Raw genomic sequence first — 25,636 nt, 5'->3', positions numbered from 1 at the left:
TAATGGCGTGCTGCAATTCATGGGGTCGCAAAGAGTCGGACACGACTGAGCGACTGAACTGAACTGAACACATATATATGGAATTTACAAATATGGTAACGATGACCCGATATGCAAGACAGCAAAAGAGAGTCTTTTGGACTCGGTGGGAGAAGGCCAGGGTGGGATGATTTGAGAATAGCACTGAAACATGTATATTATCATACGTGAAATAGATCACCAGTCCAGGTTTGATGCATGAGACAGGGTGCTCAGGGCCAGTGCACTGGGATGACCCTGAGGAATGGGATGGGGAGGGAGGTGGGAGGGGGGTTCAGGATGGGGGACACATGTACACCCGTGGTTGATTCATGTCAATGTATGGTAAAAAAAAAAAAAACACTACAATATTGTAAAGTAATTAGCCTCCAATTAAAATAAAAAAAAAAAAGAGAGAAGCACTATGATGAGAAGCCCATGCACTGCAACCAGAGTAGCCTCTGCTCTTTGCAATTAGAGAAAACCTAAGTATAGCCACAAAGACCCAGGAGAGCCAAAAATAAATAAGTAAATAATAAAAAAAGATAAAGGTAACATTCTTAAACTTGAAGGTTCTTATTCAAAGTACATTAGTTTCAGAAAAAATGTTAAAAAAAATTACTGTAGAAGCTGAGTAGTGTCCATTTGGTAATTAAGTTTATAAAGCATTGCTGAACACATAAATATTTCTAAGAATTATCCTTAACGTCATGTTCAAACTTTTAAAAATTGAATAAATTAATCCAATATATTAAAATATATATTGATTGGGTATTAGACTATCTCAAAAATATCTGTAACCTTTAATGTTTCTGATTCATAAGCATGTTTCTAGTCAAGAGACCCACTTCACCCTGGTTCATTCCCTATCTATGAGTAGGCACTTAAAATAATCAGTATCACAATCCTTATGTGGACTTGTATTTTGTTAAAGCAAATTATGAAGAGTAAATATATTCTCATACTTTTAAATTGCACCTATAGTCAACACAGTCATTTGTTATTAAGAGAAAATAAGGGAATGTGAATTACTTTAAATCTACAGATAATCTTCCCCAAATTTATTTCAGCTGCTGTAGCAACATCTCTTCTTCCACCCAGAGCTTTTAATTAGACCAGCTAACAGAGAAAATTGGTGATAAATGAACTTCCATTACCAACCTTATAGAAAAGCTCATGATCAATCACTAAGTAGCAACTATAAAAGACTGAATTTGCTGCATCAAGAAAAAGAGAAATAGTTTTGTTGCTTTCTTTCTCCAAATACCTTCATCAGTTCAGTTCAGTTCAGTCGCTCAGTCGTGTCAGACTCTTTGCGACCCCATGAATCGCAGCACGCCAGGCCTCCCTGTCCATCACCATCTCCCGGAGTTCACTCAAACTCACGTCCATCGAGTTGGTGATGCCATCCAGCCATCTCATCCTCTGTTGTCCCCTTCTCCTCCTGCCCCCAATCCCTCCCAGCATCAGTCTTTCCCAGAGTCAACTCTTCGCATGAGGTGGCCAAAGTATTTGAGTTTCAGCCTCAGCATCAGTCCTTCCAATGAACACCCAGGACTGATTTCCTTTAGAATGGACTGGTTGGATCTCCTTGCAGTCCAAGGGACTCTCAAGAGTCTTCTCCAACACCACAGTTCAAAAGCATCAATTCTTCGGCACTCAGCTTTCTTCACAGTCCAACTCTCACATCCATACATGACCACTGGAAAAACCATAGCCTTGACTATATGGACCTTTGTTGGCAAAGTAATGTCTCTGCTTTTGAATATGCTATCTAGGTTGGTCATAACTTTCCTTTCAAGGAGTGTCTTTTAATTTCATGGCTGCAGTCATAAAGGGGGTCAATCAACTGATACTTTCCAAGAAGAGATTTTGTCTGTTGTTGGGCACATGGTAGAAATACACCCATCAGGTATTTTATATTCGTCTGGCATCACTGACTCAATGGACATGAGTTTGAGTAAACTCCGGAAGATGGTGATGGACAGGGAAGCCTGGCGTGCTGCAGTCCATGGGGTTGAACAGTCGGACACGACTGAACTGAACTGATTATCTCACCAGCATTCCCTATGACAGTGACACTTCAGGTTAGTATGGCTTTCTTTTCCAGTTTTCCAGTTTTTTCCTTTGAATAAAAAAATTATACATTTTTTCTCTCAGTGATGAAAAACTATTTAAACAACAACTGTAAAACTGCTAGGTAAAAACAAAAGTAGAAATGGACCTATATTTTTAATGCCTTTACTGCTTTTGTGCCATAGAGGTCAACCAGTTCACATGCTATTAGTCTGGAGACACTGTGAAGAGTGGGAGCATTATCTCACTTGCCAAGTTCACTGAGGTTACCTCCCAAAATACATGATTGGAGATTACTGGTTCCAAAGATGGAGAACTGCAACAACCAAATCATTATTAAGACTAATGTTCTGGCCAATCCTTGTTTATAATGCCTGTTTGAAAAAGGCAGTAAAACAAATCTAAATTTATATGTTGTTTTAAAGATATAAAAGGCAAAATTATTCAAAAATTCTTAGCAGTAAAGAGATGGACCAAGTGATAATCAGACAAATGCAAAAACAAAGCAGAAAAAAGAAGACAGGTATGGCTATATAAAGGACAGACAAAATGGAATTTAGGGCCCAAAGCAGTAAAAGTCATCAAGCAAGTTTTTATTTCTTATAAAAACTAAAATCCAAACTAGAGAATAGAGCAGTTTTAAGCAGACATCAATATGGCCTGAAATACAGAAATCCAAAATGCTACAGAAACTGACAAATACTAAACATAGTAAAACACTAGGTATTTGAAGAATAAAGCTTAACAGGATTAAAAAAAGTGTATGCTATAATGAAGTGAATAAATAGTCTATAACAATAAATCAAAAAGTTAGGTCTCTGAACAGAAAAATAGCCTTTTAACTACTCTGCTGAAGAAAAAAAGAAAAAAAGTAAAAGAAAGAAAAGGACACATAACTTCAGATATGAAATAGATTTTTAAAATGCTATATGGAACTTTCTATCAATAAATTTTTTAAATGTTAGATACTTCTTCAGGAAGATGTGAATTGTGAAAATTGGTCAAAAAGAAGGACAAGGTCTAAATACACCAAGTCCTACTGGGGAAAGCCTGTCCTTACAATGGTAAAATTGTAGAAATATAACCAATTTTTGTGAGTTGATAATCCCAAGTTTATATAAATTATTCCAAAGCACAAAACAATGGCAGTCTTCCTAATTCTTTATTTGCAGCCAGAATAAATTTAGGACTAATACTGAACAAGAATAATGGAAAAATACAAAAGTATAAAAAATTTTCATGTAATTAAGTCTTAAGTAAAAATCACAGCAAATCAAATACATCAGTCCACTAAGAGAATACCATTATGACCAAGTTGCTTCAGTCGTGTCCTACTCTTTGCGACCCAGTGGACTGTAGCCCGTCAGGCGCCTCTGTTCACGGGATTCTCCAGGCAACAATACTGGAGTGGGTAGCCATTCCCTTCTCCAGGGGATTTTCCTCACGCAGGGATCAAACCCGTGTCTCCTGCATTGCAGGCAGATTCTTTACCACTGAGCCACCAGTGATCAAGGAGGCTTTATTCCAAAAGTTTGAGTCAATATTGGAAAACCTAATGGCATATTTCTCTATATTAATGGATTAATATTTTATTATCTCTATGGATGAAGGAAATGCATTTTATAAAATTCAACACGAACACTCATAAAATCTCTAAGTAAAAGCTACATCTATACTTATTGTTATACATAATGGTGAAATACACAAAACCATCCTATTATAAAAATGATTAAAGCATACAATTTACATTACTACTAACTACACAGGAAATAAACTAAGTATTGATTTTGGAATAAGGAAAAAACTCATTATATACAAAAATGATTATCAGAAAAATCTGAGAAAATCATTTAAAAGCTATTGAAAATCATACAAGAGTAAAATGAGGGTTAGAAACAAGATAGATGAATAAACATGAATAAATTTCCAATACAGTGGTAAAAGAATCACTTGAAATAAATGCTGCAAAAGTAGATTGTTTTAATGAAATTAAAATTATAATAAAATGTCTAATGAAACTTTATGAAAGTGTATATATGATTGAAAAGTGAAAGAGATTATAATATTAGATGGGATAATAGATGAAGCTATTAACTCTTCACAGCTGTGTAAAATTTCCAAGAAAAATTGTTACAGAACTTGACAAAGCTTTCTAAAATTAATGCACAAAAGAAATATAAACATATAAAATTTTTATTAGAAGTAAAGAACAGTGGGAGAAATGGCTTGTCAGAAATGATATTCTAGTATAAAGATCTCGTAATGTGCAGGAATTAAGTAAATGACCAATGGAACAGAATAAATGATCTAGAAACAATCATACATTTCTATGGGAATTGTGTTTAAGACAAAGGTTGGTTATGATTGGGTTAATGAGTGGTGCTTAGAAAATAGACCACGTATCTATAAGTATTTTAAAAGTTATATTTCTACCTCATACAAAATAATTTCCAGGTGAATTAAAGAGCTAAATAAGTGCAAAGCAAAAAAAAAAAAAAAAAAAGACAACAACAGAGGATAGTAATTGTATAATTTGGAGGTGAGAAGACCCTCTGAAAAACCTACAGTTGAAAATACTGAGAGTAGATCACAAAAAACAAATGTTTATCAGTAAAACATCATAGGCAAATTTACAAGATTGGCAAAAGACCAGAAAAAAAAAGGCATGTAAGTCCTTACTAATCAACTGGAGAAAGCCAACTAATTTAATAGGGAAACAAACATAGGGCAATTCAAAGAAACACAAATGGCTAATAAACATAAGAAAAAAAAAATCACCAACTAATCTCATTAGTGACCAGAAAAGTCTTAATTACATGAGATTATTTTATGTTGTCTATCATAATGGCAAGACTTTTAAACACGTGTAATGTTTCAGCTTGTTGAAGATGAGGATGCGTACACTTCTATAACAGTGTTGTTGGGAGAGTCAATTGGAGTAGTATTTATGAGGGCAATTTGGCCATGTCTCATTAAAATTTAAAATGCACACATTTTTATCATGAAAAATAACCCATTTCACAGAGATTCTAGCACTTTGTATGCAAGTTTATTATTGGCAATGTTGCAGAAGTGACTCAAATCACTAGAAACGACCTAGAAAAACATGCTTCTGGATGGGTTCCATTAACCACGTTTATAAATATAGTTTTCAAGGTTTTATTACATCACATGGTTACAATCACTTTACAGAGTATTTGAAACTAGTATGTGGCCTAACTTAAAGGCTACCTTCCAAAGAAAAAAGAAAAAAATCCTTGGCTAGATTGTCTTACATTCTGTGGTTACTATTTTGAGCAGCATAAAATCATTTTGCTAAAGAAGGAAGTTGCTGGCTTTTAGAAAGCCTTATCATCTTTTAGCTAAAAGGCACTTTAGAGTAACATTAAAACACTTATAATTTTAGCCATATTTAATTAACTACTCTCCATGTTCTTTAATCTAGCAATTCCATCTCCAAACATCTCATTTAGAGAATACTCCCAGGCAGAGAAACATGCACAAGGCTATTAACCGATTGTAGCATTTTCTACCGTAGCGAAAAAATCGGAAACAACCAGTTCCTTAGGAAATGGTTACACTCTATGGCCATATTAAGGAATACTACATAGCAATTAAAAAGGATGAGGTAGATATATACACTAATATGAAAAAACTTCCAAGATTCACTCCTAGTGAAAAAGACAAGTTACAGAAAATACATAATGTATCACCCCACTTTCATGAAAACAAAACAAAATAAATTCTTTATGGAAATCTGTGTGTAAAAATGCTTTTTTGGAAAAGACTATAAATTACATATCATTAATAAACAGCTAAACAGAAGTTCCTCCTGTATCAGAGCAGGGGGCTTCTAATTTCTGGTTCCCATTTTTTTTTCCCCACAAAGGAAACCTAGTCATGCATTTCACTCCAGCAAAATACAGAAGTTTTGAAAACAACTGTGTTTACATTGACTCATTGTGAATATATAAAATGCTTACTATTAGTGCTAAAAATTAGTACATTGCAAATTTGGTTACAGACCACTACAATAAAGTGAATATCACAATAGTCAGTCACAAAATTTTGAGACATATAGTTATGGTTATACTATACTGTATTAAGTATGCAATAGCATTATGTCTAAAATGTGCACATACTTTAATTAAAAAGTACTTTATTGTTAAAAATTGCTAACCATCATCTAGCCTTCAGTGAGTGATAATCATTTTTGCTGGTGCAGTTTAAAATGTTGCAGAAATTACCAAAATGTGTAAACTTGACTCAGTGGACATCAGTTTAAGCAAACTCCAGGAGATGGTGAAGGACAGTGAAGCCTGGCATGCTGCAGTCCATGGGGTCGCAGAGTTGGACATGACTAAGCAACTGAATCACCACCAAAACCTGATTGGATGCTTGGGGCTGGTGCACTGGGACGACCCAGAGGGATGGTATGGGGAGGGAGGGTGGAGGAGGGTTCAGGATGGGGAACACATGTATATCTGTGGCGGATTCATTTTGATATATGGCAAAACCAATACAATATTGTAAAGTTAAAAAATAAAAAAAAATTAAAAAAGAGATTAAAAAAAAAGAAACAAGACTGAACAAATGGTGTAAAAATGGCACGAGAGATGTGCTTCACGCAGGGTTGCCACAAATGTTCAATTTGCTAAAAAAAGGCAGCACCTGTGAAGCCCAATAAGGCATAAAAGGGCATAAAAGGCATAAAACGAGGTTTCCCTGTGTTAGAGATGTATGTGCACGTTCAGTCGATCAGTTGTGTCCGACTCTTTGTGACCCCATGCACTGGGGCCCCCCAGGCGCCTCTATCCATGGGATTTCCCAGGCAAGAATACTGGAGTGGGTTGCCATTTCCTTCTCCAGGGGATCTTTCTGATCCAGGAATCAAACCCGAGTCTCCTGAATTGGCAAATGGGTTATCACTGAATCGTCAGGGAAGCTCCTGTGTTAGAAATAGTCTGCCACTGAACTTCGATCCTAAGACAATAATTGGAAGTGTTTGTTACCTGAGTGCTATGAATTTTAAATGTTGAGATATTTGAATTTAAAAAGACAGTTTTTACTTGAACAAACAGTAGTACAGAGGTGCAGTCTTAAGACCCATTTTAAAAAGACTATTCCAATCAGCAAATTCACTAAGTTTCATTATGAAATTCCAGAGATAAGCTCTGGCATTTAAAGATTAGAAAAGTGAGAAGAAAATATTGCTTACAGAGCAAATCCATAGAAAAGTAAATTTCACTCTCTAGTATGAAATTAAAGCGAAATACCACATGGAGTTAGAAGACGTATACTGTATTAAGTTTTTTCCAAAGTGTACAATGTAAGTAAATGTAATGTGATAATGATCATAAGGAATATAGGAAAAAGCAGTGAGGATTTTCCAAGATTCTTAAAATTCATTTATGAACCACAGTGTGCACTGTTTTACAAAATTGAATAAGGTGATTTTGCTTTTCTGTCCTCTGTGACCACATCAGCTAACGCTGTACCGTGTGCCTGAACTTCGTGGAGTAGATTTTAAGTGTTCTCACCACATACATGCAGACACAAAGTCTAACTATGTGAGGTGATACACGTGGTAAATGGCATGACTGTGGAAATCATTTCATAACGTATACATACAAGTCATCACATCGTATGCTTCAAATATACAAAATTTTATTTGTCCATTATACCTCTTTAAGAAAGTTAGGGAAAAAATTGGTCCAGTTAATGAACAGAAGTCAAGCCCACGTGTATTTCACTAGATACATCAAACAATGGCTTTGATGGATTGCCTGGGAATTCCCAGCATGCACTGCACTTTCCAGGGCCAAGTCTATCCCTTTTTGGTGAGGTTTTCCTGCTGTGGGTGCTCTAGTGCAGTGGTCCCCAACCTTTTTGATACCAGGGATCGATTCTATCAAAGACAATTTTTTCACAGAATGGAACTAGATAGTTTCGGAATGATTCACACACATAATATCTATGATGCTACTGTAATCTGACAGGAGGGAGGTTCAGATAGTAATGTGAGTGATAGGGAGTGGCTGTAAATACAGATATAGGTCTGTGGCCTGGAGGTTGGGGACCCCTGCTCTAGTGGGAAAAGCCTGTTAGAGTCAGCGCCAACTACAGACAGGAGCAGAAGGGAATAAAAGCTCAAATGCTGTTAAGAATTACACAGAGTTCACTGATGTGATTTGCATATACCATCTTCAGTGCAGTCGATTCCTGGGTGGCTTGACGTTTTCGTTGTATGATCAAGTTTTCTCCACTGCTCACCGGACACGGCTGGCTGCCACGCTAAGGGCTTTTTGATGGTGAACAGCGCAATAACCAATTCATACTTTTGTACTGCAGTTCTCAATGCAACTCCAGGACCTGGGATTTTTGCAACATTCAAAGCATCTCAAGTAGAAAAGAAAAAAGTTCAAACAAGTCACCAGATCCAAAATTAGCATTTTATTCAGAACGCTGGGGTCAGAGGTGTATCATTTATATTCTGGTACACAATACAGAGGCAAAGCTGTTGTCAGAAGTCTCTCCAGTTTAAAAGCTTTTTTTTTTTCATTTTTTTTTAAAAACACACACTGCAGTAGTACCACCAGTGTCAGGTCACCCCTTTCATTTCTTGTCTTTCCTTTTTTTTTGTTTTTTTTTGGTACAAATTATGTAAAACATTTGTGCTAAGAACTTTTCTCCCTCCCCAAACAAAAAGAGAAAATAAAAAATAAAAAAAAATTAAAAAATTAAAAATTGAGTATTCTAACTACAGCTCAACAATTGAATCAAATGTCACTTTGTTTTGTAAATACTTTATCCATAACGAAAGATATAAACATGCAAAAAACCTGAATCCATAGTCCAAATAATACATACACATGTTCTGAAGTTTCTGCACTTCTCCATAGACTATGCCAATAAAACATTATGTACACATACCATTTTTACAGTGAAGTGGAAAAAATACAGTAAATAAAAAAGTGTACATGGATTAAGACCAAAATGTGTCTAACATTCTAGTTTATGAAAAAATTCAATTTTGCTACAAATTGGTGATATGAAAACTCCCTTTATTTGCAACCAGCTGCGTAAGTTTTAAGATTTTAGTGGAAAAAAAAAAACAAAACAAGAAACTAAAGTCTAAAACTAGAAATAATGTACATTTTCCAATCTCATGGTCTCAGCCCCCAAGGTAATAAAATTGCTCCATGAGTGGTTGGTTTGTCTGTTTAATTCCATATTTTTAATAAAAGCAAATGCGATGTAACAAAAGCGTGTCGAAGCATATCATGGTTTAACTTACTGCTCCCACCACAAAATATTTTGTCTTTTACTTATCATTTCAGAAATCAGTACCATTAAAGCCTTAAACATAAAACTAATTCCAATCTGAAAAAGGTACAAAAAGGCACATAAAATCCCAGTGCTTCTGTACTGTAAAATTCAAGTGTAACTGAGCTCAGTGTTTTCCAAACAGTATTGGATCACCGATATTCCCTCTGAGCCCAAATTGGTTTGCAGCCTCTGCCAAAGCCTCCAGCAAGCACTGTGCTAGTAGACTACAAAGTTAAAGCCTAGCTTCTGAATGCTTTTTGGGAATATCAGTTGCAATTGTTTGTACTTGTCCAAAAACCAAGTTCACCCTGAAGTTCAGTCATCACCTCCACCGTACATGTCAGCGAGTTTCTTGAAGCGGGGCCCCCAGTCATTCAGATAGTCATAGTCCTGCTCACCTCCACTACTGGAGGAATTAAGGGAGCTCAAGGACCCGGCCGTGGAGCCACTGCCTTCATAGTCAAAGACTAAGAGGGAGTCGTAGGGCGGAGCGGTGGGATCGTTGTCAGCAGCTTTAAGGCCCTGCAGTTGGAAGACACGGAAAGGATGAAAAGAGGGTTACAGTGAGCGAATCCACAAGCAGACGCTAGTGGTCCCGCGGCATCAAACACCTGTTTTTAAGTTTCCACCTGCATTCCACCACATGCACAACCCAGAGAAACTGGGGTTATTACCATGCTTGAAAGTTAGACAAAAATCAATGGATGTGTTTCCTCTGCAAAGAACTGTAAGGAATCTAGCTCAGTGAGGCTGAGACATACCATGGGACGGGGTTAACTGGAGAAGGCAGTTCACAGGTGACAGAACTGAACCACCAACGGCCTGAAGCTAGAAAGGGAGGATCTTAAATGAAGTTTGGTAATACATGAGTATAACCCTGCATTGGACAGGACTAGTTTTTGAATTATCACGCGTGGAGTGAGTGACATGAAACACCATGGAAGGTTATGAAATCATGTGCTATGTGGACCCTGATCTATGTAGAGTCAGAGTCATAGGATTTTGACAACGAACTGGTTTAGTGGAAATTATATGCAGGGCAAAAAGAGACATAGAAATGAGTGCCATGGCATCCCTGCCCTCTATAATTTACAACCTAGTAACAGGCATTACTACAGTATGACACAAATGATAAATAAGTAACAAGACTATGAAATTTAGGCAAAAATCATCAGGATGCTAAAAACAAATACTGATTGGCTCGGAGAGCTGGGTGTTCAAGGAAGAAGTGGCATTCTGTCTGACATAAATTTGGAAGATATCAAAGGAAGAACAAAGACAGGCCAGATGTGATTATATACAAGGAAAGTTAGTCACTAAGTTAATAAAGAACAGAGTGACTTCTACCATCCACAGACTCTAGAAAAGTCATGATCCAATATCAATACACAGTATAAATATTGGGGAAGTGGAACCCAAAAATCTAAAATTATATATATATATATATATATATATATACACATATATACACACACACACACACACATACAGGGCTCTTAAAATTAACTGAAAAAATAAGAACCAGTGAAATGACTATCAATAAACTTAACTCTTGCACAAAGATGCTTTTTTATATATAACTCATGTATCTGTATGGAGAAGGCAATGGCACCCCATTCCAGTACTCTTGCCTGGAAAATCCCATGGACGGAGGACCCTGGTGGGGTGCCATTTATGGGGCTGCACAGAGTTGGGCACGACTGAAGTGACTTAGCAGCAGCAGCATGTATCTGCAGCTAATTCATAATTACTATATAAAACCTTAAGAATTTAATGTATGTCTATTTGCCACATACTAATGGACATGAGTCTGAGTGAACTCCAGGAGTTGGTGCTGGACAGGGAGGCCTGGCATGCTGAGATTCATGAGATCACAAAGAGTTGGACACGACTGAGCGACTGAACTGAACTGAAGTATTTATTTACTTTTTTTCCCATTTCCATTCTACCACTCCAAGATAAACCACAGTTAGTCTCTAAACAGTCACTCTCTCTCCCCACAACTCTGCTTTTTTAAATTTTGGTGGGCTCATTGTGGCTCCTCTTGTCCAAGATGTGATGAACTGTCTATCTTTAGATCAATCCTTCCAATCTACATATGTTTCATAAATACCTAATATGTTTTTTTGTTTGTTTTTTAATAGGAGGAAGAGGAAAAAGAGCATGAAAATTATGGTCAGTATGTGTAGTGTTAAGAGGTCAGACACTGGGGTGACACCTCAGCTCTGCACAGTACACGTTTTGGCTCAGTTGCACCAGCCCTATTTCCTAATCTGCAACTGTAATCACAGTAATACAATCATTATGAAGTGCAAATAAAATAAAGGTGACCCAAGGGTATCTCCCCACAGGATCTGGCACTTGTTACAGCTCAGGAATATTAGTGAATTTTTTTTTTAATTTAAGTTTAGATTAAAAAAATTCTTGCTTTGAAATTTGAAAAAAGAAAAATAAATGTGGAGACATGCTTTAAGGGAATGATCGAAGGCAAAAGGAGAAGGGGACAGCAGAGATTGAGATGGTTAGATAGTATCACCAACTCAATGGACAAGAATTTGAGCAAACTCTAGGAGATAGTGAAGAAGAGGGGAGCCTGGCATGTTGCAGTCCATGGGGTTGCAGAGTTGGACAAGACTTAAGAGATTAAACAAAAACAACAAGGGTTTTAAGAAACAAAATGGCAGCTGTTTGACTTCAACCAAAAATTTGAAAAAAGTACATACTAACACTTCCTCACGCCCGAGTCTGTCTCCCCAACAATCCTAACCTTTAGTTAAATACCACTTTTTGTCTTCTCAAGTACACTATAAGCCAGACATGCCTGTGTAAAATAAAGTAAGTCTTCCTCCAACCACATCCATATATAATACATAAATAATTTTAGATAGGATTTTCTTGACTATATTTACAGAATAAGCTAAAGGACAATTCTGTTAAGCCTGAGTTGGGAAACTCCAATTTCTCAAAATTCCTGATTTTTTTTTGTGGCAGATTGTGTTACCGTCCTCAGTGATTCACCATCCTCTCCCCATGGGTGGATCACATGTCCACAGCACCACAAGGGCCACCCTGGAGCCAGCTGACTTCCCCAACCCATGGTCAGGCTTGGCCACCCGACTGGCCCTGGCCAATGAACAGAAACAGAAGTGTGGAGACCAGAAGAGCCTAATGCTCCATCAGCCCCTCATCTTTTCCCTCTGCCTGCCAGAAGAAGGGTCTGCACTAGAGGCGAGTTTTCCTTCTGCCTGGATCCTGAAACACAGAAGACATGTGGATCATGGTATCAACACAAAACTGGAAATACAGAAAGGTGAAGCCTAAGATGAACTGGAAAGCGACAATGGTGTGGCGTCACGTGTGCCTGGATTCCGGATGAAAGCCATGGCCTATGTTCTTGTGACTTAGAATAATTACTGGAAGCTGCCTGGTTTTCACTGGGGTGTTAAAAGGCCTGAGACTTTCATTAAATGTCAACAACACCTAATTGATATCCTCAAAATAGTTTAGTTCAGTTCCTCAGTCGTGTCTGACTCTTTGCAACCCCATGGACTGCAGCACGCCAGGCTTCCCAGTCCATCACCAGCTCCCAGAGATAGCACAAACTCATGTCCATAGAGTCGGTGATGCTGTCCAACCATCTCATCCTCTGTCGTAACCCTTATTCTCCTGCCCTCAAGCTTTCCCAGCATCAGGGTTTTCTCCAATGAATCAGTTCTTCTCATCAGGTGGCCAAAGTACTGGAGTTTCAGCTTCAGCATCAATCCTTCCAATGAATATTCACGGTAGATTTCCTTTAGGATTGACTGGTTTGATCTCCTTGCAGTCCCAGAGACTCTCAAGAGTATTTTCCAAAACCACAGTTCAAAATCATCAATTCTTTAGCACTCAGCTTTCTTTATGGTCCAACTCTCCCATCAATACATGACTACTGGAAAAACCATAGCTTACTAGACGGACCTTTGTTGGGAAAGTAATGTCTCTACTTTTTAATATGCTTTATAGTAGGTTGGTCATAGTTTTCATCCAAGGAGCAAGCATCTTTTAATTTCATGACTGCAGTCACCATATGCAGTGATTTTGGACCCCCCAAAAATAAAGTCTGCCACTGTTTCCACTGTTTCCCCATCTATTTTCCATGAAGTGTTGGGACCAGATGCCATGATCTTAGTTTTCTGAATGTTGAGCTTTAAGCCAACTGTTTCACTCTCCTCTTTCTCTTTCATCAAGAGGCTCTTTAATTTGTTATATCAAAACAGATATAACACTGGTGATAATCTAGTCCTATACTCACCATCAAGAGTTTCAAAAGTATTTCCCCTTTTTTTCTATTGGAACTCTACAATGTTGTATTAGTTTCTGCTGTACAGCAAAGCGAATCAGCTCTAAGTATACATATATCCCCTCTGTTTTGGATCTTCTTCTCATCTAGATCACCACAGAACACTAACTAGAGTTCCCTGTGCTATACAGTCAATTCTCATCAGTTATCTGTTTTGTGCTTACGAAGGTGGCACCAGCAGTAAAGAAGCTGCCTGCCGATGCAAGAGACGCAGGTTCGATCCCTGGGTCAGGAAGATCCCTTTAAGTAGGAAATGGCAATCACTCCAGTATTCTTGCCTGGAAAATTCGATGAACAGAGGAGCTTGGCAGGCTACAGTCCATGGGGTCGAAAAGAGTCAGACGTGACTGAGCACAGCACAGCAGTGTATATGTGTCAATCCTAAACTCCCAATCCATCCCACCCCATTTCCCGCTTGGTATGCATGTTTGTTCTCTATGTCTGTGTCTCTATTTTCTGCTTTGCAAATAGGTTCATCATCACTTTTCTATATTTCACATATATGCATTAATATATGGGATTTGTTTTTCTCTTTCTGACTTACTTCACTATCTATGACAGTTTTTAGATTCATCAAAAATATTTCTTAAAATTTTTTAACTCCTACCGTGGCTTTCTGATCATTCTGATAGTTGCTGAATCTATGTTTTATTTCTACATTAAAAAAAGAGGTTAAGGCTATAAAACCCATGAGAGGTCACTACTAGCCAAAACATCAAACGCTGTCTCAGGTTCTTCTGATTACAAAAGGGCAAATCCCACTGAACTTTTCAAGAATTCTTAGGCAAGCCATCTTTCTGGGCTGAAGGTTAAGTACTTTAAGTCCCTGCCACTTGGTGAGCACCGATTTTTATCCGAGAATAAAACATGACTTTTCTGGGTAAGGCATTATATAAATTCCGGGTACTATTTTGGTAATTCTAAAAAGATCATAGTCAAGTCCCTAGAAACTGATCTTGACAGGCAGGCAACCAAAGCGAACACACAGATAAATCCGGAGTGGTGGGGGCACAGAAGCTCTGGTTTTTCCTTATGGAATTCCTTTTTTTTTTTAAATTTATTTTTGGCTGTGCTGGGTCTTTGTTGCTGTGTGGGTTTTCTCTAGTTGTGCTGAGTAGGGGCTACTCTTTGTTGCAGGGCACAGGCTTCTCATTGTGGAGGCTTCTCTTGTTGCAGAGCACAGGCGCTTGGGTTCAGTAGCTGTGACACACAGGCTTAGTTGCTCCACAGGACATAGAATCTTCCGAGGGCAGGAATGAAACCCAAGTCCTTTGTGTTGGCAGGCGGATTCTCATCTACTGTACCACCAGGGAAGTCCCTGGGATTCCTTTATTTGTTGGTGTGGACACCATTTCACATGTCTGACACACTTTTGCCAAATTTACAAAAAAAACTGTGTTTCTCTCTCCCTATTGGGTCTGACTACATCTATAAGAGGATGTGTTTGTTTCACCTTTCCTGGAGAGGCAGATCTTGAACTCTGGATAAATCTGAACTAGTTTCTGCAGTAAGCTACCTCTGTCATATCAAAGCTGCAGCTCTGGCTGAATTCTTGCTGAGCTTGTATTTATAGACTTCTGATCCCATGTTTTATGGTGGAGGCATGCTTTACAGGGACCATAAACATTCACATTCTTGTGTGAAGGAACACATTAGGAATATAAAACCCAAGAGTCAGTCCCTAACAGTCAGTCCCCCTACTGTCTCAAATCTACTGCCTCAGTTCAGGTCATCATTACACCCTGCTTCAAAGTGTTAGTTGTTCAGTCGTGTCCAACTCTTTGCAACTCCATGGACTGTAGCCCACCAGGCTCCTCTGTCCATGGAGTTCTCCAGGCAAGAATACTGAAGTGGGTTGCCATTTCCTTCTGCAGGGGATCTTCCTGACCCAGGGATGGAACCCAGGTTTCCTGCACTGCAGGCAAATTCTTTACTGTCTGAGCCACCACGGAAGATCTCCAGGGAACATCCTGCCTGGACCATGGCAAAAGCTTCTTTAGCGGGTTTCCATGTCCCCAGGACTCTATCTTGCCAACTACTGTTGGTTCCTCTCTCAGACATTATTTGATGTCACACCCCCAACCCCAAGTAAAACTTTCTGACTGCTATCCCCTGTAGCAATGCTTCCAAAATAAGGGAGGAGTCCCCCTGGGGGTATGCAAGATGATTTTTAAATGGTGCGTGTGTGTGTTAGTTGCTCAGTCGTGTGGGACTCTTTGCGACCCCAAGGACTATAACCCTCCAGGCTCCTCTGCCCATGGGATTCTCCAGGCAAGAATACTGGAGTGGGTTGCCATTTCCTTAAACGGTGCACAGGCATTTTAAAACAATTATTTTTATTTAAAAGAAGTTAAAATTGATAAAATATTTAAATGCATCATAAAAGCTGTTTGCAGACATGGAAAAGACTAGGAGGCGTTACTTAAATGCCTGAAGCTGGATGTTAGGGTAACCTATAGTATATAGTCAAAACCCTTCAAGAAGCAGTCATTTCACCTTTCCCTTGCAACTCTTCTCAATTCCAGCAACCATAACTGAATTATTCACTAAATTATTCAGCAAAATCCCCTCAAACCTAAAAACATCTTACTTTTGGAGTATCTCCATGTTATTTACATATTCATTTCCTGCTAGCTGAAACGTGATTCCCTTTGTTTAAAATGTCCTATGTCATATTTTTTTTCATTTGATTAATTTCCATCCATCTATCCATCTGTTTAAAGGCCATTAAAAATGTCACTTCTGTTTCCTGGAATTCTTCCCCAAACCGTGACTGAGAGTAGTTCCTGTGGTCTCTCTGGTCCTCTTTATTTCTATCGCCATACTTTGGTTGTACTGGATCATGACATCCCTTTCTGCTGAGGTGGTTCTGTACTCATTTCAGATGCTGCACACACTGCTTGACATCCAACAGCTATTCTAGATGGTAATTTGTACTATTGTCCTGGGCTTAGTTTGCTCACATTGGCACCTTGCTCATGTTTATATTTATACCTTTCAGAAGAAGCCAGGATTTAGTTTTAAAATATCTGCAAATATAAAAGTATATCATGATCGCGTGAAAGTGAAATTCTGTGACTTATGAGTGCCAACATTACTATATCCTTTTCTGGAGAATTCACTTTACTTCAGCTTTTTTTTTTTTTTGGAACTAGAGTATTTTACTTGTTTTATTTACAATTAAAGGGCAGTACAAAGTTTTTACTCCTGAATAGCAGCTGTAATGATAATATGATACTGACAGTAATTAAGAGATTTTACAGTCACTATACTAAGCACTTTATGTGGACTGTATTATTTCAATCTTAAAAGAAGGGTCTATTATTATCCCTGTTTCATAAATAAGGAAACTAGAAATCTAAGTGATTGCATCCAAGGACCCTAACCTTGTACAAGGTAACAGAGCTGTTAAATGAGGCACCTGGATTTGAACTTCAACACAAAAGAATATATTAAATTTAATTACTGGAGAAAAAAGGCAAATATTTTAAACTTTGGTAGTTTTAAATACGTTATTCCAGGAGTGCCTTCCATACATTTTAAAATAATATTGACTGAAAGTTGGTCTTTTAACAGAAATATGCCCTTGGTTTTTATATTTCTGAGATAAAGAAATACACAGGATTAATATAGTTATTGGAGGTATGCTAATATCTACTGTTGGCCTGAGATTAAATTACTTTTAGTTTCAACTTTTCACCCTCCGAAGATCTTATTTAGAAGTCTCAAAACAGGATGAAATTCTGTGCTTGAAATTCAAAATGTGTGATTTATTTTACGTTATCTACTAGTCTAGAAATGTTATCATTTTTGAGATTCATTATTTAAATAAACAAAGTAGAAACTGTTCTCATGAGCTTACCTATTCTTTACATCTATAAAAACACTCCAATTATAATCTCCACTATATTCTTCTTCCTTTGGAACATTCAGTACTATGCTAAATCAAATAAAACCTAGATATAAAGAAATCTGTTTGCATTTTAAATGTAGTTATAGGTGCCTTCAACTCAAAACTTTACCTGTATTTATTTTTATCAGTCTAGTTATAGAAAGATACCAAACAAGTCTACACAGTGAGTTTGAATCTTATCTCTGATTTGGGTCTTTTAACAGTTTGATTCCACTGAACTTTCTCACAGAACTGATCGTCACACCCCTGGACCCACTTTGTAGTTGTTTTCTGTGAGCCCTTAAACGCCTTAGACTTTCTTCTTTCTGTGTCCAAAAGTAGGGCATTTCTAGGTACAGACTCAGGGTTCCCCTTTCTCCTCTCCTCCACATTTCTGTGTCTTACAATCACATCCAGTTTTGAGGATTTAGCAGTCATTTGGGGAATGATTTCCAAACGCGGTCCTCTTGTCCATTCATGTACTCACCAAACCAGTTTGCCCACAAAGGTCCCCCAGGGATGCACATTCCCTCCTCTGGACCACCGGAGGGCCCTGAGGTTATGAGAAGGGATGCTTGGATAGGAGTAATGGAGGGAGGTGAGTTGCAGGTACAAGCGGATGCCGCTGGACGGCGCCCATCCTTACTCTGTGTGCCTGACCCTTCACGGGCAACTAATATTTAGAAAAAGAGGAAAGGGTGTTCCAGGCAGGAAAAACAGTGTGGGGCCTGGCGCTGGCATGGAATTACAAGCTGAGATAAGGAACTACAAGTAGAGGTCTCTGTTGCCTGCCTGTAGAATGCAGGTGGGGGAGGGGCCTGAGAGGCAGCTGGATCGCCGAGTTAAGAACCAGATCCAACGGGGGCATCCAACGGGGAGAGTTCAGATACTGGAATGTTTGCCTGGTATGGAGATCATGCTAGGAGCAACTTGGGGAACTCACACCGAGAGCCTCGCCCTCTATTGTCTTATCCATGTGTCACAGGCAGTGGATGTACACAGTAGCTATATGGCAGTTATCTGCTGAATGAATGATCCTCAACCAAGCTCAAGACGACTGCCAAATGAGCCATTTCTAACAAAGGCAGACAACTTTCAAATTATGAATGGGCTGTATTTCAGAAGTTGATGTGCAAAGTCAGTTGTTCGGAACAAACTTTTTCATTTAGGTATTCACACGTTTGTTATAATCTCCAGCCGCTTTTGAAACTGTGTACCTGAGAAAGGAGATTTCCACATGGAAATTCCTACTGTGTACCTCTTCCTACTGTGCCATTAGAACGGTTGGGTAACTGAACCTTATTACCTAAATACTCTCCTCTCTTTACTGAAGGAAGTCCAGTCATATTTTTTCAAAAACGGGGACTTCCCTGGGGGTTCAGTGGCTAAGAATCCGCCGGCCAATGCAGGGGACACAGGTTCGATCCCTGGTCTGGGAAGATTTCCACGTGCTGTGGGGCAACTAAGCCCATGCGCTGCAACTACTGAAGCCCAAGTGCCCTAGAGCCCGAGCTCCACAACGAGAGAAGCCACTGAAATGAGCAGCTCTCGCTCCGCACTAGAGTAGCCCCTACTCGCTGCAACTGAAGAAAAGCCGCAGGGCAACGAAGAACCAGCACAGCCAAAAGTAAATAAATAAATGACGCATGCCCCACACCTGTCCCAGTCCTTGAACTTGAAACGACGGAATCTAGGAGCTGCTCAACACAGTAGATGCTCAGGTTACACAACGAAGGTCAGGAAATAACCCTCATCCCAGAGAGTGGACATGCTGACACAGGAGAGAGAAATACCAACAGCTATATCCCACGTGAGGGCTATGACCCAGGGAGTGTCCTGGTATTAATAATAACCCTTCACAGAGGTATCATAACAGCTTCAGAGAGAAGAGGATATTTGAGCTGCATCTGAAGGCTAAATGGGTATCTCCTGACAGTTAAGAAGGAAGAGCTTTGCAAAAGCTGTTGCTGTTGTAAAAGTTGTTGTTGTTCAGTCGCTCAGGTGGAAAAGTTAATTTATAGTTAAGTCTGTGATGCTTGTGAGGGATTACAAATAGTTTGGTGGGGCTACAGCACAAGAAGGGAATATGGATGGAAAGGAGGGCAGGACAGATTACAAACAGCCTTAGAAATGACCCTTAGTGCTTGAACTTTCTCTTGAGAAAAGAGGAGTGTCCCGACAGAATGGAAGAGTCCCACAGAACAGTGATACTTCAGGGAAACCCTCAGGTGAGTATTAGTTGAATTTCACTGAAGCCAGAATTCTTGCTTTATGAAAGTCCAACAACCACAGGAATTAATAATAAGGATGAAAGCTAAATTAGAAGTAAACTCATCAAGCATGCTTACATATTCAAAAATATCTAGTTATATATGTGTGTGTGTGTGTGTGTGTGTATACTCCTGCTAATTCCCCTAACCAAGCCTATTGTATAAATAATCTGGAAAAGTCAGGACATATTTTTACACATAAAGGAGTTACCTAGGCTTTGTTTTTGCCTTCTGTCAGCTTTTAAATCATGTCTACTACAAATTAACCTATTAGCTATTTAACAGAATTGAATAGATATGTTCAAAAAGCATATTTTTTAGGAAGCATATGTACTTTAGGAATAGATAGTAATGAATATTTGTAAAGACAGATTAGCTAATTGTGTTTCAAAACTTTTCCTACAAACTATAAGAGGATCTAAAAACCTAAGGTAGATTGATTATGTAGATGTAATATATGACTGTTTCATGGAAGCCTAGGAAATGAGGCTTCCCTGGTGGCTAAGATGGTAAAAAAAAAAAAAAAAATTCTGCCTGCAATATGGAGACCTGAGTTTGATCCCTGAGTCAGGAAGATCCCCTGGAGGAGGGAATGGCAACCCACTCCAGTATTCTGGCCTGGAGACTCCCATGGACAGAGGAGCCTGGTGGGCTACAGTCCATAGGGTTGCAAAGAGTTGGACATGACTGAGTGACTAACCCTTTCATTTTCAGGAAATGAATCTTATCAGCACAGGAGTGAAGGCAGTAATATACAACAGATGCTTTCCACTGTGAAAGGCACTGGGACCAATCCTGGTCTTGCTGTTTCTGAATGCCAGGGCACGGCCAGAGAACATGAGTCTTGTCATATAGTCACAATCAATATCAATATGTATCATTCTCTTAAACTAACAATAAAAATTCCAAAGAAGAATTGCAGTAAAACTGTAGACATGATCAAAAGAAGCAGTATTAAATCATTTGACTTCAAAACTTCAGGATTAAATGTAGCAGAACTCTTGGTCAGTAATGAAATAAAAGAATGCCATAATAATTTTGACAGTGGAAATCATTATCTGTTATATTCAACAGAGAATTAGCGTGCCTCTTGCAGAAGCTCTTAAAACTCCTCAACTAGACAAGTATTTAAATCACTTACATAATATTTAATTTAGCTGTTCTTCCTGCTAATCTTATTTGATGGAACTCTCTAGTCATTGGGTGCATGTATGCTAAGTTGCTTCAGTTGTGTCTTACTCTTAGTGACCTTAAGAAATATAGCTCCTCTGTCCATGGGATTCTCCAGGCAAGAACACTGGAGTGGGTTGCCATGCCCTCCTCCAGGGGTTCTTCCCAACCCAGGGATCAAATCCGTGTCTCTTATGTCTTCTCACTTGGCAGGTGGGTTCTTTACCACTGAGTCACCTGGGTAGTCACTGAATTCTCTTCATTTGTGGGATTCAAAGGGTACAGTGTGAGGGAAATGAAAGTGAACTATTATTGCAAGTATTAGTGCTAATAAATGAAATTAGAATACACTATAATATCATTGGGGCTTTCCTGGTAGCTCATCTGGTAAAGAATCCACCTGCAATGCAGGAGACCTCAGTTCAATTCCTGAGTCAGGAAGATCCCCTGGAGAAAGGATAGGCTACCCACTCCAGTATTCTTGAGCCTCCCTGGTAGCTCAGTCGGTAAAGAATCTGCCTGCAATGCGAGAGACTTGGGTTCGATCACTGGGTTTGGAAGATCCCCTGGAGGAGGGCATGGCAACCCACTCCAGTATTCTTGCCTGAAGAATCCCCAAGGACCGAGGAGCCTGGCAGCCTACAGTCCATGGAATTACAAAGAGTTGGACATGACTGAGTGACTTAAACACAGAACATAATATCTTTAGCCTATTGATTACTTGTAATCATGGGAAAAATCCTTGGGAGAGAGTGTGACTAATACTGGTAACATATAAGGCTGTGATTTACAAAAACAGAATATTAGTTGACAGATCTCTTTAGGGCTGATCAGAGCCATCTCATCTGTTCTCTGTTACTGAAGTCACATTGGCTTTTGCACAAAAATAACATTAAAAAAAAGAGCTGTATTTTAATGAACTACATAGCTATATTCTCATCAAATTGTCGTCTCCATAGTACTTCTGTTGTTTAGTTGCGCAGTTGTGTCCAATTCTTTGCGAACCCATGGACTGTAGCCCATCAGTCTCTTCTGTCCATGGGATTTTCCAGGCAAGGATACTGGAGTGGGTTGCCATTTCCTCCTCCAGGGGATCTTTCCGATCCAGGACTGAACCTGCATCTCCCGCACTGGCAGCTGAATTCTTTACCACTGAGCCACCTGGGAAGCCTCAATAGTACCGTTAGCATCCAATAAACACCCTTTTAAAGAAAGCGAATCTCTCTCGGCACCTCATTAATGAAGTCCCCGATGTCCCCTGGGTGTGGGGCTGCAGATCGAACCGGGTACTGGGGCTCCGCATGGATGGGCCTCTCATCCAACCGTCGGATTCCAACTGGCTTGATGGCATCTGGCTCTACCGTATCAGGCTGCTGGAGCTGGCTCAAATCGTAGTCCTGCAAGAGACAAGGCCAAAACCCCATAGGAGATGGGCATGAGGATGGAAACTTACAACCTCTGTTTTTAAACGCATACCCAGAATGCACAGAAATGAATGAAATTTAACATAATGGAAAAGTTGCCACCACGAGCTTTTCATGTTATGATTAAATATTGCTTTCACGCAGCTCTTTCTTCTGTGTTTTTCATTTCGACAGTCTGTGCGCCATCTGCTTTCCTATGTTCCTCATCAGCTTCCAATGGGAAACAGCAGTGAGAGGAGGTCCCGCTACAAAATGACTAAAAAATCGACTAGAAAATACGGTAGTACCACAGAAGCAAAAGTGCTCATTAAATGTTGATGGAGTTCAGAACAGGCTGCCCTCAGGTATGGCAACGTGGCATATTAAATATCTGAAGCTCAAGCACTCTTTTAAAAAACAGCCAAAACAGGAAAGTCACTCTGACTCTCCCCATCTCACCCTTCTTCTCTGAAACAGGTCACAAAATTCTGATGTGAAAGGCTCCCCTCTCCTTGAACCAGGAGGAGGGAACCCTCCTCACCACCAGAGATTAGCATTTGGGACCGAGAACTCTGTACAAAGAAACTTCCTTTTTTATGATAGTAAAATTATGTGTTTATGATATAAAACTCAGAAAATTAAAAATTATAAACAGAAAATGATCTCATTTATAATTTTATAATGTAACAGTCATATTTGGGTGTATTTGGTTATAAAAAATGCTATTATTTAAAAAAAAATTTTATTGGAGTATAGTTCATTCACAATGTTGTATTGGTTTATGCTGTACAGCAAAATGAATCAGTTATACATATACATATATCCACTCTTTTAGATTATTTTCTCACATAGGTCATTAGAGAGTGTTGAGCAGACTCCCCTGTGCTATAGAGTAGGTCCTTATTAGTTATCTACTTTATATATAGTAGTGTGTATATGTAAACTCCAATCTCCTAATTTATCCCTCCCTACTCTTACCGGCTGAGGGTCACAGGTTTGTTTTCTGCATTTGTAACTCTATATCTGTCTTGCTGACAAGTTCATTTGTGCTCTTTTTTAATGTTCCATATATAAGTGATATAACCACATTTGTCTTTCTCTGACTTACTTCACTCAATACGGCAATCCATGCCGCTGCAAATGACATTATTAATATTTTTTAAATGGCAAACTTTCTCAAACTAACCCTATTTTCCTAGTTACTTCTTCACCATTTACTACTCTAAGCCCAAGACCTTTGTCTTATCAATTGTCTACAAAGTTACTGTTTCTTTGTCTACAGGGTATAAACACTCCCAGCTCTGGTCGCTTCTTCCAGGGCCTGCATTCTCTGTGGAGATTCTCATGTGAAGGCAAAAGTTCCATCAAATGTGTCTGTTCTTCTCCTGTTAATCTGTCTTTGTTGGTTTAATTTTCAGACCCAGCCAGGGACACTAGGAGGGTAGAGAAAACTTTTCCCTCCACTACAATATTATATTGATTTAATACTAAAAAAAAAAAAAAATTGTTGTAACTGTATTTTCCTTTACTTAAAGGAAAGCTTTAAAATTCCATGGATGGAGGAGTCTGGTGGGCTGCAGTCCATGGGGTCGCTAAGAGTTGGACACGACTGAGCGACTTCACTTTCACTTTTCCCTTTCATGCATTGGAGAAAGAAATGGCAACCCACTCCAGTGTTCTTGCCTGGAGAATCCCAGGGACGGGGGAGCCTGGTGGGCCTCCGTCTATGGGGTCGCACAGAGTTGGACACGACTGAAGCAACTTAGCAGCAGCAGTTAGTTCATCAAGGTTTCAAGACCACGCTTCTCTTCAAACATCTGTAGGAAGTGTGCGCATGCTCAGTCGCATCTGACTCATTGCGACCTGGGGGACTATAGTCTGCAGGGCTCCTCTGTCCATGGAATTCTTCAGGCAAGAATACTGGAGTAGGTTGCCATTTCCTCCTCCAGGGGCTCTTCCCAACCCAGGGATTAACCCACGTCTCCTGTGTCTCCTGCATTGGCAGGCAGGTTCTTTACTACTAGCGCCACCTGGGAAGCCCCCTCAGTGCCTAGAGTCTGCACACTATTATCGGTGGGGCCAGTCTGATCTGTGCCCTTTTTTCTTAAAGAATGGCTTTGACATTTTTAAAGGATTATTTAAAACAGTGGTAACAATGAACAAGAAGAATATCCTACTGAGACTATATATAGGCCCTGAAGACTTACATTCAGCCCTTTACAGAAAAAGTTTGTCAACCTCTGGCTCAGAGGTATGAGGCTAGGGAGTGTGTATTCTCTTCCAGAGCAGTTCTGGGGGCATGTCTTTGAAATACAGCCTGTCCACTTCAAGAGGCAGAGAAGAACTTGGGAAGAAGGATGCCCTGGGCACTGGTTGGACCTTTAACTATTTTTAGCTTTAGCATTAGCCAGCTGAACAGCAATGTACAAAGACACTAAGTATAATGTGGAAATGCATCAAAATTTTAGGTTTGGGCAAATACTTTATATTTTTCAAACCTCTAAATTCTGCTAATAAGAAACATCACATCCCTAGCTTAACCAAAATTATCTAATTCACTGTTGATATTTACAGAAAGTACAGATTTTATGGTCCTCTTTTTAGTTCAGGCTTCATCTCTGTCTAAAACCACCTCAAAACTGTTTACAGTATCTCTATAGGGGTTGCAAAGAGTCGGACACGACTGAGCGACTGATCTGATCTGATCTGATCTGGTAGTGGTTTTGATTCATTCAACGCTTGAATATTTACCATGCTCTGGCAATGCTCAGGATCCTTTACATATGTTCGCTCATTCATACTCTGAACAACACTGCGTGACGCTGAGTTTTATTATCCTCTTTTAAGAATTGAGGAAACTGAGTCTAAATCACTCAAGTCATTTGTCAAAGGCTCCAGATCTAATAAGACACAGAGATATGCTAGGACTTCAAACAGATTAAGACTCCAAAGCCTAGCTCTTGTCCCAGCTACAAGGTTGGGATGGATGAGGGAGGAGGGGCAGGGATATGAGGAATGATTAAAACAACAGAGGAGATAAGAGGGGAAGGGTCACTGATATTCATCCCATTCTGTACCAGGCGCTACACCAGCCTCCTATAAGTGTCTTTTCATTATCATAATTTGAGATAAAGAAACA

General features: G+C 39.2%; 1 protein-coding gene across 1 annotated transcript in view; it reads right to left on the bottom strand.

Annotated features, from left to right (window-relative positions):
* Window positions 1-8,524: 8,524 nt before the first annotated feature.
* CDH2 (cadherin 2) overlaps window positions 8,525-25,636 on the bottom strand; it is a 248,360-nt gene continuing 231,248 nt past the window's right edge. Inside the window, exons 15-16 of the mRNA NM_001166492.3 lie at window positions 22,327-22,491; window positions 8,525-9,945 (exon numbers count right to left, since the gene is read on the bottom strand). Coding sequence (NP_001159964.3) covers window positions 9,739-9,945; window positions 22,327-22,491 — 372 coding nt within the window. The 3' untranslated portion in view covers window positions 8,525-9,738. The remainder of the gene's footprint in view (window positions 9,946-22,326; window positions 22,492-25,636) is intronic.

Source organism: Bos taurus, chromosome 24 (genome assembly GCF_002263795.3).
Source record: "Bos taurus isolate L1 Dominette 01449 registration number 42190680 breed Hereford chromosome 24, ARS-UCD2.0, whole genome shotgun sequence".
Classification (NCBI taxonomy): Eukaryota; Metazoa; Chordata; class Mammalia; order Artiodactyla; family Bovidae; genus Bos; species Bos taurus.
The sequence above is the reverse complement of the archived record's forward strand: the minus strand, read 5'-3'. Positions and strand labels throughout refer to the sequence as shown.